At 47.1% G+C, this 15,703-nt stretch overlaps 1 protein-coding gene across 2 annotated transcripts; it reads left to right on the top strand.

The window, feature by feature from the left end:
- Window positions 1–1,854: 1,854 nt before the first annotated feature.
- On the top strand, window positions 1,855–15,675 carry LOC140198285 (E3 ubiquitin-protein ligase TRIM39-like). 2 transcript variants are annotated; one of them, XM_072259348.1, is made up of 6 exons: window positions 1,855–2,856; window positions 2,935–3,030; window positions 3,454–3,681; window positions 5,217–5,239; window positions 5,315–5,433; window positions 15,060–15,675. In XM_072259348.1, exons 1-6 carry the CDS (start codon window positions 2,263–2,265, stop codon window positions 15,590–15,592), a joined length of 1,593 nt encoding a protein of 530 aa, XP_072115449.1. In that variant the 5' UTR covers window positions 1,855–2,262; the 3' UTR covers window positions 15,593–15,675. The 2 variants fall into 2 exon arrangements, with proteins under 2 accessions (XP_072115449.1, XP_072115448.1); XM_072259347.1 differs by having other exon boundaries at window positions 3,448–3,681.
- The last annotated feature ends 28 nt before the right edge of the window (window positions 15,676–15,703 follow it).

Genomic DNA, 15,703 nt, shown 5'->3' with positions numbered 1-15,703 from the left:
ATCACCACATTCCAACCTGACACCATTTTGTCTTTGAACTTCCATTTTAATTTAGCAAGTAGCAAGGAGGAATCACAATTAACTCTTTCCTTACACTGGGAAATGCACCTTCTCCAGTGTCTCCCGGAGTTGAGGATGACACATTTTCACTCCAGAACTGAGGTGATCGATGAGACCAATACGGGATCTGCAGTGTAGGATTAGTGTAAGAGTGTGGATAACTGTTGATGAGATACAGCCTGTATCTGAGCTGCATTTTGCACTTCAAATGTGCCTTTTGTTCGTCATAAAAATATATACAAAATACTAAACACGGTGTGAATAATGTTTTACATTCTGAGTGCCATTTGGTCAATCCAGTCGGTCATGTTTAAACCATTGCCACTCAGGTTGTCTCAGAGGTGATGCAACTTTTCAATGTTGTCAGCATTCCCTGATGGACATCTCGCTGTGCTGGGAGAAAACAGGTTTCGGGTGGACCAAAGAGCGTCTCTCACAGAGCTGATGATCTTCCAGCAGCAGTTTCCGTGCTGAATGACGCAATGTCACTGAGATCACCGGAAACAGGAACATCAGCACTGAGGCTGGCAGGTCAAATGTCTCTTGTTTACAGAGGGACAGTGAAATATTGCACCCTGCAGGAAACCTGGCCAGACTTGAGGGTCCTGCCTTCTGTAATATCTCACCGTTGTGGAGGGAAGGAGTTGTGTTTAGAGCTGTGTGTGTGTGTGTGTGTGATCTGTTGGATGAACTGAGATTATGGGGTGTTGGGAGGGTTGACACACACGATTGGGAGAGGTCGGATCAGACAGGTCACTGGGCCTGACTAATCTGTGGAAACAGAACCAGAATCGGGTTTATTATCTCTGTTATATATGATGTGAAATGTGTTGCTTTGCAGCAACAGTGCAGTGCACAGACATAACATCACTATGAATTATAAAATAAATAGAGCAAGTGAAGGAATAATGGGGTAATCAGTGGGAATCAAAGAAGATGGTTGTGGTGTTTGGAGCTGATCATCTCAGCCACAGGACATCTCTGCAGAAACTCCCCAGGACAGAATCCTCAGCCCAAACACCCTCAGCTGCTTCATCAATGACCTTCTGTCCATCGTAAGGTCAGAGGTCGGTATGGTCACTGATGACGGTACAATGTTCAGCACCATCTACCACTCCTCAGATAATGAAGCAGCCCACAACACAAATGCAGCAAGATTTGGACAATATACAGGCCTGGGCTGACAGGTGGCAAGTGACAATCACATCACACAGTGTCAGGCAGTGATATCTGAAGAAGGGATCTCAGGAATCTAAGACGTTGGAAAGTTTATAAAATGTTTAAACTAGGTTCCTTACAATCTGGGAAATTATGGTAAAATTAATTAGACCAAGGGAGAAGGTCACTGAGAGCTGATGATATGACAGTCAGTGCAGTGATTAGACTGTGGATGTGTTCAGTCAGCAAGGTGAAGCTCACTAAATCAAAGGTAAACAGGTGGAAGTTGGATTGCAGACCAGGGCAGGAGAGTTTATCATCAGATAAGGAGAGTCACGGCAGAAAACCAGGGTCAGAAATGAAGACAATGAATTACAGAGAGCACTAGGAAATGGTTGTCAGTGAGATAGTGAGAGACCACAGAGAAATAATTAAAGATCGAATACTACAGAAAAATGTAGGTTCCTGATGAATTTTTATGAAATCCACATGTCACCATTGTATAACAGGAACCCGTAAGATCATTGACTCAGTGGGGTATCTTTGCGATGACACGGGAAGTATTCCCCGATGTTCACTGTAACAGGGTCTGAATAAACTGACTTGTTCCCGAAACCCACCACTGTTGTCTGGCAGGTTCTTTCTGTGCTGTTCCATCTGAATCGTATTTAAGTGGGAGACTGGTCCCGACACCCATAACCCAACCCCCAGTCCCTCTGTCCCTCGAGCTGCTGTTGTGGAAGCTGCTGATGAAGACTGTCAGACTCAGTGACGTGGAGAATGCAGAACAACACACTTAAAATACCAGAGGAGTGAAATGGACAATCGACATCTCAGTTCGAGGACCTTCATCCGGACTGTCTCAACCTGGAATATCTTCTGTCTATATTTCTCCACAAATGCTGTCTGACCCGCTGAGTTCCTGCAGCCATTCTATTTTCAGTCCAGATTCCTACATTTACAGTCCCTTGTGAATCTATTTTCAGGACTTGCCCTTTCAGTTCTGCCGTAGACTAAACCAAGCTCTTCTCTCCGGCTTTATCTATGCTAGACTCGTTTAATGTGTTTCTGATCCCCGCTGTGGAAATGAACACGATTCCTGCTCACTGTAAAGGAACATTCATTCCCGAGACTGCAGCGCCCCTAGAGGACAATCGCGGTACCGCAGGCGTTCAGCAGCTCCCCGAAAGTGAAAGGATTCTGAACCAGGAAGTACCGAGAGTTAACATGGCTTCGAAACGACAGGTCGAGAGTTTAACCGAGGAGGTAATTTGTCCCATCTGCCTGGAATTCTTCGCCGATCCGGTTACACTGGACTGCGGACACAACTTCTGCCGCTCCTGTATCACACGGTGTTGGGAAAGGGAGGAGAGAAACTCCTGCCCGGAATGTAGGGAGGAGTTTGCAGACCGCACCCTCAGGGTCAATCGGGCCTTAGCAAATCTGTCTGAGAAAGCTCGAAAACTAAACCTGAATCCGAAAGAGAAGGAAAGTAAACTTCGCTGCGAGAAACATGAGGAAGAACTGAAGCTGTTTTGTGAGACGGACAAGACACTGATCTGCCTGATCTGTGCGACTGCGCGGGAACACAAGTCTCACAACTTCATGCCGGTTAACGAAGCCGTTGAAATCTACAAGGTAAAAATAACCACGTTTTGACCAGCTGTCTACTTAGTTGTATATTTTGGTCTAATGTCTTCACTCTTTGATTCCCAGGGTCGGGTTAAATCTTCCTTAGACTCTCTCACTAAAAAGAAATCTGATTTTGAGGAAATGGAGCAACACCAGAATGAGAAGATTTCTGGAGTTCGGGTGAGACTTCCTGAGCAGAATGTACACATTCGCTGTGTAGTTTTGTTCCCTTTAATGCAGAATAGCAGAGTATCGCAGCTCCAGTAACCTGGGATCGATCCTGACCCCTGGAGCTGTCTGCGTGGAGTTTGCATGTTCTCCTCGTAACCAGTTCCGTCCTTTAGCCGACACTGCATGGTTAAACGGTAAAGTGGCGACTGTAATTAACCTTGTGATTGTGGGTGGTCTGTGAATCAGGCCGGAGTTAGTGGGTCAGAGAAGGAATATATGTTTCAGGGAGACGTGGGGGAATGTGATGGAGGAGATTGTTCTGAGAACCAGCAGAGACTTTAATGGGCTGAATGGTCACCTTCCATGTCAGAAAGGAATACAGAGAATAGCCTCAAATAGTAAACTAGCCTCTCCTTTCATTGTCAGGAACAGTCACACAGCCTTCAGTCCCAGATCACATCCCATTTTACTGAACTGCGCAGGGTTCTCACTGAGAAAGAGCAGCACGCACTCCGACATCTGAGGGAAGAAGAGGAGAGGATTCTGAATGCAATGGTAAAAAATCTTCGAGAGATTCAAGAGAATTTAAATTCTATCCAGGAGGAAATCTCAAAGTTACAGGAACAGATGGATCAACAAGAAAATATCACATTCCTCATGGTGAGCGATTTCAGTTTGTTTCTGTAAAAGTGCACAGTCACAAAATGATGTATTTTATCTCAAATACTGAGGTTGGAAACTAATTTCCACCATGTTGATGTCTTGACTGTTCAGAATTGTCATTGTCCCAAACCGGCCTCCCACAACATCTGTACATCACAGGACAGTCTGCAACCTTCTCAGGAATGAGTTACTCTGATCAGAGCACTGAGCTGGTGTTCGATTCTGTGATTCCCACGTATAATATCCCTGATACTCAGAGTAACACCCAGTTACCATCACAGGTTATGAGTGTGCTTCTGATATTCTCTTCACCACATTTCATGTGGGATTTGTTAACAACCAAATGATGTTTTATCTTTGACTTTTGGTCTCGTGAAAACAGAAATATTTTCTCCACTCCCACCTCATCAAATCCATTTGGAATGTTAAATTCCGGCATCTGATCCTCCCTGACATCGTATCCAGATAAAAATGTACAACCTGTCCAGTCTCTCCTGTAAGATCCATCCTTTCAGTTATGATACAATTTTCATAAACATTCCTTGTACTTTCTCCCGTGATTCTGTGTTCCTCTTTCTCCATGTGTGTCAGTAGGAGTGAGTTAAGTGGGAATTTTCAAATTTTCAAAGGTACATTTAATGTCAGAGAAATGTATACAATATACATCCTGAAATTCTTTTTCTTCACAAACATCCATGAAAATGAAGGCGTGCCCCAAAGAATGATTGAGTTAAATGTTAGAACCCCAAAGCCCCCCCAGCTCCCCGCTCCCATGCATAAGCAGTAGCAAGACAACAGCCACCCACCCTCCCTCACCAGCAAAAAAAACATCAGTACCCTCCACCGAGCACTCAAGCGTGCAGCAAAGCATCATTAAAGACACAGACTTGCAGTACCCCAAAGACTAGTCGCTCACCCAGTGATTCAACATAACACAGGCTCTCTCTCCCCAAAAAGGGAAAAAGAAGTGACCCATTTCACAGGGAGAGGGGAAACATAGCAAACAACTCACCGATTTACGATGTTAAAAGTGTGCTGTGTTGTTTTTTTCAAGCTCTGTGCCAAAAGAAGTCAGGTCTCGGGTCACACAGCCAGCAGCCAGCTTGTTTCTTTCGATCTTCCATCTCACACGACACACCGATTCCCCGCAGAGGCACCGACCTCGAGTCTGCCCACCTCCAGAGCCACAAAATCCTGGAACTCTGAAGGCGTGCTAGTCTTCTAGGCTGTGTCCTCGATATATTGAACAGCGGCCAGTCGTGAGACCCCGAGAGTGGGTCTCATTCCCGCAAAGAACTGAAGTCAGCATGTAACTCCAGGTCAGGGTCTTCAAAAGAGCCCTGAAAGAGAAAAGTAGAGATACTAAAGATAGAAATAGAGCTGCATCAGAAGATGCTAGCAAAGCAGTCACCGTTAGACGCCATCGTCCTCCTCAGCTACCAGCAGCTTTTAATAACTTTGCTTAGATTCCTGCTATTGGGATGCCAATGGTCAGTCTCAGTCAGTTGAGATCTGTGTCTGATTTATTTCAGGAGGAAGCTCGTCGGAAGAGAAGGTAGGACATGGTCTTTATTGGATAGTTCAAATGTCGCTGATGCTCAGTTTATAATTGCATGTCTAATATTTACAGGATCAGTGATGATGCCCAGTCATTGTCAGTAACAGATGGTGCCCTACTGGCTGAAAAATTCTATCACCCCTATTTGTTCGACTTAACGTTGGGAGAAGCGTTTGATGTTATTAAGCGAGGTAAAACATACAGATACATTTGTCCTTCTTTCAGACACAAATAATAATTTGGCTGTAAGAATAGGCTGAAGGGGAAGTGAAGTTTATTCCAGCAAGAACCCCACCTGCAGGGAGGCATCACCGTCACGTGATCATCTGGAGATGTCAGACCCCTGAACACACCAACACTGGGGCAAAATATAACCACTTTACGGGACTGTTAGATAAACCACAGCGTCCTGATCTCATTCATGCTGGACAAAATATGTCAATGCATGTGCTTGCATCCTGCCACAGTAGCTCTGGAATTAATATTTCATTAATGACATTAAAGGGGATAAAATCTGGTATCACTATGGTGACAGGGATTGTCAGAAAAATACACCAGTCCTTCGTGCCACTCACCGTGTCTGACCTGTCCGTGACCGTGGTCTGATTGACTCAGCTCTGTCCCCTGCTGGACTCGCGAGTCTCACTGTTGTTATCAAACCACCACATTGACGCATCGTCAGACTGAGCCCGGACTCACCGATCAGCATTGACCTCGGTGAATGATGGGAGAAGCCCACACAGCATAACTGGTCTGACGAATCTCGCTCACACACATACAGAAGAAGGATTGGCAGATTATAGTCAGAGCCACAGCATTGCACATTGTTATTTCCCTCAGTGACATGGAAACTATTCTCTCTCTTCAGACACAGTGAAGGTTTTTACTTGAACAATTCACACACATGTCACACAGTGCCAACAAACATTGGGCATGTGAAGACACACTGTAACATACAATACTTCAATATCCACCCTTATCTTCAATGTGAACACACACTCACTAAATATTTACCACAACCAACACACACTCACACACAGTGACAGATATCCAAATGCACCATCAGAGTGGGACACATCACCAGAGAAACAGGCACATTTCCGTGTGCTTGTCCAATATTCCTCTAACCATTTCCTATCCGTGTACCTGTCTAAATTTATTTTAAAATATATTAATTATACCTGTTTCTACGGCTTCCTCTGACAGCAAATTCCACATGTACCCACTTCCCTCACAGATTGCTTAAAAAACTCTCTCTTCAATCCCCGCCCTCTGCTTTTGGACTCTGCTATTCTGGGGAAAGAGACCATGTGTATACACTTTACATCTGCCCTCATGATTTTATGTACCTCGAAAAGGGGTCCCCCCTCAATATCCAACGCCCCAGGGAAATAGCCCCAGCTTATCCAGTCTCTGCTTTTAACCCAAGCCCTCCAGCCCTGGTAACATCTTCCTGTAATGACATCTTCCCAGAGTCGGGGACCCAGAAGGGCACACAAACTCCGTGTGTGGTCTGTGATCAACATCAAAGGCCTTGGTGAAGTTCATGTGGACAATGTCTCCCACCCTGTCCTGGTCAATCCTCTCTGTCACCTCTTCAACAAACTGGAATTTATGAGACGTGATTTTCCATGCACAATGCCATGCTGACTGTCCCTGATCAGTCCTCGTCTTTCCAAATGCTGTTCGATCCTGTCTCTCAGAAACTTTCCCACCACTGATGTTCGGCCTACGGACTGGACTTCCCTGCTACATTCTCCCCGTGATCGTGTGGGTTTCCTCGAGGTGCTCCAGTTCCTCCCACAGTTCAATTATCCTGTTGTTAGGCTCAGATTAAATCAGGGCCTTCTGGGTGGTGAGGGTCATTGTAACTTGTCCCATGGTCAGGCTTGGATTAAATCACGGGTTTCTGGGTGGTGGGGGTCATTGTAACTTGTCCCATGGTCAGGCTCAGATTAAATCAGGGGTTGCTGGGTGATGTGGGTCATTGTAACTTGTCCCATGGTCAGACTCGGATTAGATCAGGGGTTGCTGGGTGGTGGGGGTCATTGTAACTTGTCCCATGGTCAGGCTCAGATTAAATCAGGGGTTGCTGGGTGATGTGGGTCATTATAACTTGTCCCATGGTCAGACTCGGATTAAATCAGGGGTTGCTGGGTGATGTGGGTCATTATAACTTGTCCCATGGTCAGGCTCAGATTAAATCAGGGGTTGCTGTGTGGTGGGGGTCAAAGGGCCGGAAGAGCCTATTCCGAGCTGTATCTCAATAAATAAATTACAGCTGATGAAAGTGCAGTAGACATCGTCTCCATGGAGTTTAGCGAGGGATTTGACGAGGTAGCAGAGAGTTAGATCACATGGGATACAGTACGATCTGGAATAGGATACAGAATTGTCTGGGTGGAGTCCTGTGACCAGCGGTTGTGCTGCAGGGATCGGTGCTGGGTCCACTGTTTTTCATCATTCATATGAATGATTTGCCGAGAATGTAGCTGAGGTGTTAAGTAGGTTTGTGAAGGACTCTAAAATTGGTGGTTTCACGGACAGTGAAGAGGTTATTTATTTATTTAGATACAGTGTGAAACAGGCCGTCCCAGACCAATGATCTGCTCCACCCAGCAACAGTCACTCTTCAACGTTAACCTAATCAAAGGAGATTTTACAATGACCAATTAACTTCCTAACCAGTTTGTTTTCGTACTTGAGTCATAGAGTGACAGAAAAGTACAACACAGAAACAGGCCCTTTGGCCCATCTAGTTCATGCCATCACATTTAAACTGCCGATTCCCATCAACCTGCACCGTGACCATAGCCCTCCACACCTCTGTGATCCATGTATCTGTCCAAACTTCTCTTTAACCTCCAGTTGTAGTCCAGTTGCATTTACTCTCCTCATAATTTTGCATACCTCTCTCAAATCTCCCTCAGCGTTCTACCTTACAAGGAATAAGGTCTTAACTTGTTCCATCTTTCCTTATAAATCAGGTCCTCCAGTCCGAGCAACATTTCTGTAAATGTTCTCTGTTCTCTTTTATCCTTATTTATATCTTTCTGGCAGGTAGGTGACCAAAACTACACACAATATTCCAAATTATGTCTCACCAACATCTTACACAACTTCAGCATAACATCCCATCTCCTGTACTGAATACCTTCATTTATGAAGGATAATGTGTCAAAAGCTTTCTTTTATGACTCTAACTAAGAGAAAATCTGCAGAAGCTGGAAATCCAAGCCACACAGACAAAATGTTGGAGGAACTCAGCAGGTCAGGCAGCTTCGATGGAAATGCATAAACCGTTAATGTTTCGGTCTGAGATTTTGTTTGTGTTGTTTTGGATTTCCAGCATCCGCACTCTTTCTTGCCTTTATGATTTGGATCACTCTGAACAGTTCTGGTTATGTATCTGCAGGAAGGATGTTATTAAACTGAGAGGGTATAAAACAGATTTACAAGGATGTTACTGGACTGGAGGGTTTGGGTTATAAGGAGAGGCTGGATATTTTGGGATGTTTTCCTGGAGCTCAGGAGGCTGCCAAAGGAAACTAGAGGTGGGTACAGTTACAATGGTTTATAAGACATCAGGACAGAGCATAGAACATAGAATAGTACAGCTCATTACAGGCCCTTCGGCCCACAATATTGTGCCGACCCTCAAACCCTGCCTCCCATATAACCCCCCACGTTAAATTCCTCCATATACCTGTCTAGTAGTCTCTTAAACTTCACTAGTGTATCTGCCTCCACCACTGACTCAGACAGTGCATTCCACGCACCAGCCACTCTCTGAGTAAAAAACCTTCCTCTAATATCCCCCTTGAACTTTCCACCCCTTACCTTAAAGCCATGTCCTCTTGTATTGAGCAGTGGTGCCCTGGGGAAGAGGCGCTGGCTATCCACTCTATCTATTCCTCTTATTATCTTGTACACCTCTATCATGTCTCCTCTCATCCTCCTCCTCTCCAAAGAGTAAAGTCCTAGCTCCCTTAACCTCTGATCATAATGCATACTCTCTAAACCAGGCAGCAACCTGGTAAATCTCCTCTGTACCCTTTCTAATGCTTCCACATCCTTCCTATAGTGAGGTGACCAGAAATGGACACAGTACTCCAATTGTGGCCTAACCAGAGTTTTATAGAGCTGCATCATTACATCGCGACTCTTAAACTCTATCCATCGACTTATAAAAGCTAACACCCATAAGCTTTCACACCATAAGCTACCCTATCTACCTGTGAGGCAGCTTTCAGGGATCTGTGGACATGTAGCCCCAGATCTCTCTGCTCCTCCACACTACCAAGTATCCTGCAATTTACTTTGTACTCTGCCTCGGAGTTTGTCCTTCCAAAGTGTACCACCTCACACTTCTCCGGGTTGAACTCCATCTGCCACTTCTCAGTCCACTTCTGCATCCTATCAATGTCTCTCTGCAATCTTTGACAATCCTCTACACTATCTACAGCACCACCAACCTTTGTGTCATCTGCAAACTTGCCAACCCACCCCTCTACCCCGACATCCAGGTCGTTAATAAAAATCACAAAAAGTAGAGATCCCAGAACAGATCCTTGTGGGACACCACTAGTCACAATCCTCCAATCTGAATGTACTCCCTCCACCACCACCCTCTGCCTTCTGCAGGCAAGCCAATTCTGAATCCACCTGGCCAAACTTCCCTGGATCCCATGCCTTCCGACTTTCTGAATAAGCCTACCGTGTGGAACCTTGTCAAATGCCTTACTAAAATCCAAATAGATCACATCCACTGCACTACCCTCTCTATGTGCCTGATCACCTCCTCAAAGAACTCTATCAGGCTTGTTAGACACGATCTGCCCTTCACAAAGCCATGCTGACTGTCCCTGATCAGACCATGATTCTCTAAATGCCCATAGATCCTATCTCTAAGAATCTTTTCCAACAGCTTTCCCACCATAGACGTAAGGCTCACTGGTCTATAATTACATGGACTATCCCTACTACCTTTTTTGAACAATGGGACAACATTTGGCTTCCTCCAATCCTCCGGTACCATTCCCGTGGACAACGAGGACATAAAGATCCTAGCCAGAGGCTCAGCAATCTCTTCCTTCACCTCATGGAGCAGCCTGGGGAATATTCCGTCAGGCCCCGGGGACTTATCCATCCTAGTGTATTTTAACAACTCCAACACCTCCTCTCCCTTAATATCAAAAGGCTCCAGAACATCAACCTCACTCATATTGTCCTCACCATCATCAAGTTCCCTCTCATTGGTGAATACCGAACAGAAGTATTCATTGAGGACCTCGCTCACTTCCACAGCCTCCAGGCACATCTTCCCACCTTTGTCTCTAATTGGTCCTGCCTTCACTCCTGTCATCCTTTTGTTCTTCACAGAATTGAAGAATGCCTTGGGGTTTTCCCTTACGCTACTTGCCAAGGCCTTCCCATGCCCGCTTCTTGCTCTTCTCAGCCCCTTCTTACGCTCCTTTCTTGCTTCCCTATATTCCTCAATAGACCCATCTGGTCCTTGCTTCCCAAATCTCATGTATGCTGCCTTCTTCCAGCTGACTAGATTTTCCACCCCACTTGTCACCCATGGTTCCTTCACTCTACCATTCTTTATCTTCCTCATCGGGACAAATTTATCCCTTACATCCTGCAAGGGATCTCTAAACATCGACCACATGACCATACTACAATTTCCTGCAAAAACGTCAATCCAATTCACACCCACAAGTTCTAGCCTTATAGCCTCATAATTTGCCCTTCCCCAATTAAACATTTTCCTGTCCTCTCAAATCCTATCCTTTTCCATGTTAATGCTGAAGGTCAGAGAGTGGTGGTCACTGTCACCCAGATGCTCACCCACTGAGAGACCTGTGACCTGACCCGGTTCGTTACCTAGTACTAGATCTAGTATGGCATTCCTCCTGGTCGGCCTGTCCACATACTGTGACAGGAAGCTGTCCTGGACACACTGAACAAACTCTGCCCCATCTAAACCCTTGGAACTAATCAGGTGCCAATCAATATTAGGGAAGTTAAAGTCACCCATGATAACAACCCTGTTATTTTTGCACCTTTCCAAAATCTGCCTCCCAATCTGCTCCTTTGTATCTCTGCTGCTACCAGGGGGCCTATAGAATACTCCCAAATAGAGTAACTGCTCCCCTCCTGTTCCTGACTTCCACCCGTACTGACTCAAAAGAGGATCCTGCTACATTACCCACCCTTCCTGTAGCTGTAATAGTATCCCTGACCAGTAATGCCAGCCCTGCTCCCCCTTCCCCCCCCCCATCCCTTTTAAAACACTGAAATCTAGGAATATTGAGAATCCATTCCTGCCCTGGTGCCAGCCAAGTCTCTGTAATGGCCACTATATCATAATTCCACGTATGTATCCAAGCTCTCAGTTCATCACCTTTGTTCCTGATGCTTCTTGCATTGAGGTACACACATTTCAGCCCTTCTACCTTACTGTCTTTACACCGTTTATTCTGCTTCTCTTTCCTCAAAGCCTCTCTGTATGTTAGATCTGGTTTTACTCCATGAACTTCTTTCACTGCTCTATCACTCCGGGTCCCATCCCCCTTGCAAATTAGTTTAATCCCTCCCGAACCATGCTAGCAAACCTACCTACAAGGTTATTGCTCCCCCTCGGGTTCAGGTGCAACCCATCCAATCTGTACAGGTCCCACCTTCCCCAGAAGAGATCCCAATGATCCCAAAATCTAAAACCCTGTTCCCTGCCCCAACTCCTCAGCCACGCATTCAACTGCCATCTCCTCCAATTCTTACCATCACTGTCACGTAGCACTGATAGCAATCCTGAGAACGTCACCCTTGAGGTCCTGTTCTTCAGCCTTCTGCCTAGTTCCCGAAACTCACACTTCAGGACCTCATCCCTCTTCCTGACTATGTCGTTGGTACCAACATGTATCACGACTTCTGGCTGCTTTCCCTCTCGTATCAGGATGTCGTGCACCGAGTCAGAGACATCCCGGACCCTGGTACCCAGGAGGCAACAATCCATGCGAGTGTCCTTCTCACGTCCACAAAATCTCCTGTCCGCTCCCCTGACTATAGAGTCTCCGATGACGACAGCACTCCTCTTCTCCGTCCCACCCTTCTGCACCCTGAGTCCCTGGCACCGTGGTTCACACTTGGTCGGACGTCACCGCCAACAGTATCCAGGACGGTAAACTTATTATTCAGGGGAATGGCTGCAGGGATGCTCTGCACTACCTGTCTGCTCACCTTCGCTTTCCCCCCTCTGACTGTCACCCAACGACCTGCTTCCGACAGCCTAGGTGTGACTACCTCCCTGTAGCTCTCATCTTCGACTGCCTCATTCTCCCTTATGAGTAGAAGGTCATCCAGATGCTGCTCCAGATTCCTTACACGGTCTCTCAGATCGCCCAGCCGTATGCACTTCTGGCAGATGTGACTCTGCGGGAGAGGGGCGTTCCACCAAGACAGCCACATCTCACATGAGAGGCACATCACCGTCTCAGGAGGCATTGTAAAGACTAACTGCGAGCAAGCTTGTCCTCTGCCTCTTCTCGTCGAAGCCTTTCAAGTCAAAGCTCCACTCCTTCACTGGCCCACTCACTCACTGGCCGCTTTCAGGAAAGGCCTCATAGCTCTCGGTTTTTTTCTGGACACTGGAACTAACCAGTTCCCCTCCACCACCACTGTCCTCCGCTTAGCGGAACTTGTCTTCACTCTCAATAATTTCTCCTTGGGCTCCTCCCACTTCATTTAGACAAGAGGTGTAGCCATGGGCTCTCATGTGGGTCCCAGCTATGCCTACCTGTTTGTTGGCTACATGGAACAGTCTATGTTCCAAGCCCACACTGGTGACCATCCCACACTTTCCCAACACTACATTGACGACTGCACTTGTGCTGCTTCCTGCACCCATGCTGAACTTGTCAACTTCATCGACTTTGCCTCCAGCTTTCACCCTGCCCATTTCTGATACCTCCCTTCCCTTTCTTGAGCTCTCTGTCTCTATCTCTAGAGAGAGCTTATTCACAATGTCTATTACGGACCCACGGACTCTCACAGCTACCTGCACTATACCTCATCCCACCCTGCTTCTTGTAAAACTGCCATCCCCTTCTCTCAATTCCTCTGTCTCCTCCGCCTCTGCTCTCAGGATGAGGCTTTTCATTCTAGAATGAAAGAAATATCCTCCCTTTTCAAAGAACGGAGCTTCCCTTCCTCCACCATCAACACTACCCTTAACCCCATCTCTTTCATTTCACGCATGTCTGTTCTTAGCCCATCCTCTGCCACCCTACCAGGGATAGGGTTCCTCTTGTCCTCAACTACCATCCTGCCAGCCTCCATGTTCAGCAAATAATTCTCCGAAACTTCTGCCATTTTCAATGAGATCCCACCACCAATCACATCTTTCTCTACCGTCCCACGCAACTCCCTTGTTTGTTTGTCCCTCCCCACAGATCTTCCTCCTGGCACTTATCCTTGCAAGCGGAACAAGTGCTACACTTGCCTCTACACGCTCTCTCTCAATACCATCCAGGGCCCTAAACAGTCCCTCCAGCTGAGGTGACACTTGACCTGAGTCTGTTGGGGTCATATGTGTCCGGTGTTCCCGTTGCAGTCTCCTGTATTCAGCGAGACCCGATGTAGTTTGGGAGACCGCTTCACCGTGCATCTACGCTCTGTCCACCAGAACAAGATCTCCCAGTGTCTATTTCCCATTCCCATTCTGATATGTCCTCCACTGTCGGGATAAGGCCACACTTGGGTGGGAGGAACAACACCTTTTATTCCACTTAGGGAGCCTCCAACCTGATGGCAAGAACATTAATCTTAAACTTCCGGTAATGCCCCCAAACCGCCCTTCTCCTTTTCCCATCCCCTTTTCCCTCTCTCAGCTCATCTTGCCATCAACTTCCCAGCTTGTTACTTTATTCCTCCCCCTCCAGGTCTCACCTATCACCTGGTGGTTCTCCCTCCCTCCCCACACCCACCTTTTAAAACTACTCCTCAGCCTTTTCTCTCCAGTCCTGCCGAAACGTTGACTTTACTTTTTTTCCATGGATGCTGCCTGGAGTGCTGGGTTCCTCCAGCATTTTGTATTTGTTGCTTGGACAGGTACGTAGGTAGGAAAGGTTTAAAGGAGTATTGGCCAATATAGGCAAATGGAACTAGATCCATTTGAGTTGGGCAGCACGAATGAATTCCGCCTTACCTGCATTTTAAATGCCTCCAGAGTTCATTCACCTCATCCTCATCCAGCTGTTGCTCCACCCATTCCTCACATCCATCTACTGTTAACTCCCGCCCTTCTTTCCATTTTTGAGGAAAGGTCTCGGCTTGAAACATCGACTGTACATCTCCCTTAACACATACTGCTTGACCCGCTGAGATCCTCCAGAATTTTGTGAGTATTGATCGGGGAAAATCCGATCTCCATGTCGAGTAAATTCAACACTCACAACACGCTGGAGGAACTCAGCAGGTCGGACAGCATCCCTGGAAACGATCAGATGACGTTTCGGGCCGGAACCCTTCGTTTCCACGGATGCTGCCCGACCTGCTGAGTTCCTCCAGCCTGTTGTGAGTGTTGCTTTGACCCCAGCATCTGCAGATTATTTTGTGTTTATGATGTCGAGTAAATTCTCGGGTAGATGCTGGTTGTCCATCCGCTGTAGTTTGGTAAAACCCCGGGAAAGGGTCCTGTCGGCCACCCGACTGTGCCTGAGGCCCAGCGGCCTCTCCCCCGGTCCCGGGGCCGCGCTGCCCGAGTCTCCCCCCGATCCCCGGGGACTCTCTAATTCTCTGCTTCTCCCCCCAGTCTCTGTCACCCTGGATGTGGAAACGGCGAATCCGTGGCTCCAGGTGTCTGAGGATCGGAAGAGTGTGAGACTGACCCGGACCCGGAGGGATCTCCCTGACACCGGGAAGAGGTTCACAGACCGGCCTTGTGTGCTGGGATCGGAGGGATTCACATCGGGGAGACATTACTGGGAGGTGGAGGTGACGGGGAGTCGGCGCTGGAGTCTGGGAGTCGCCGCAGAGTCTGTGGAGAGGAAGGGATTGTTCACACTGAGTCCGGAGACCGGATTCTGGATCATCCGGCGGGTTAATGACGAGATGTGGGTCCACACCTCCCCTGTGTCCCGTCTCCCTGCCGGTCCCATCCCCGGGAGGGTGGGAGTTTATCTCAGTTACGAGTCCGGGAGAGTTTCATTTTACAACGCGGAGACCAAGTCTCATCTCCACACCTTCACTGGGAATAAATTCACGGAGAGACTTTATCCTTTCTTCAGGACTGTAAATACAAACGAGTGGCTGAGAATCTGCTCCGGTTCCGCTCCGGGTCTGTAAACGGGTCGGGTCCGGGACCGGCGTCAGGAGTAAGTCAGTGTAAATATAAATGTGCGGAGAGTGAAATAAACACGATGTGAGAATTATCGATCCATTAATTTTAACTCGTTC

This window comes from Mobula birostris, chromosome 5, assembly GCF_030028105.1.
Source record: "Mobula birostris isolate sMobBir1 chromosome 5, sMobBir1.hap1, whole genome shotgun sequence".
Lineage (NCBI taxonomy): Eukaryota > Metazoa > Chordata > Chondrichthyes > Myliobatiformes > Myliobatidae > Mobula > Mobula birostris.
The sequence above is the reverse complement of the archived record's forward strand: the minus strand, read 5'-3'. Positions and strand labels throughout refer to the sequence as shown.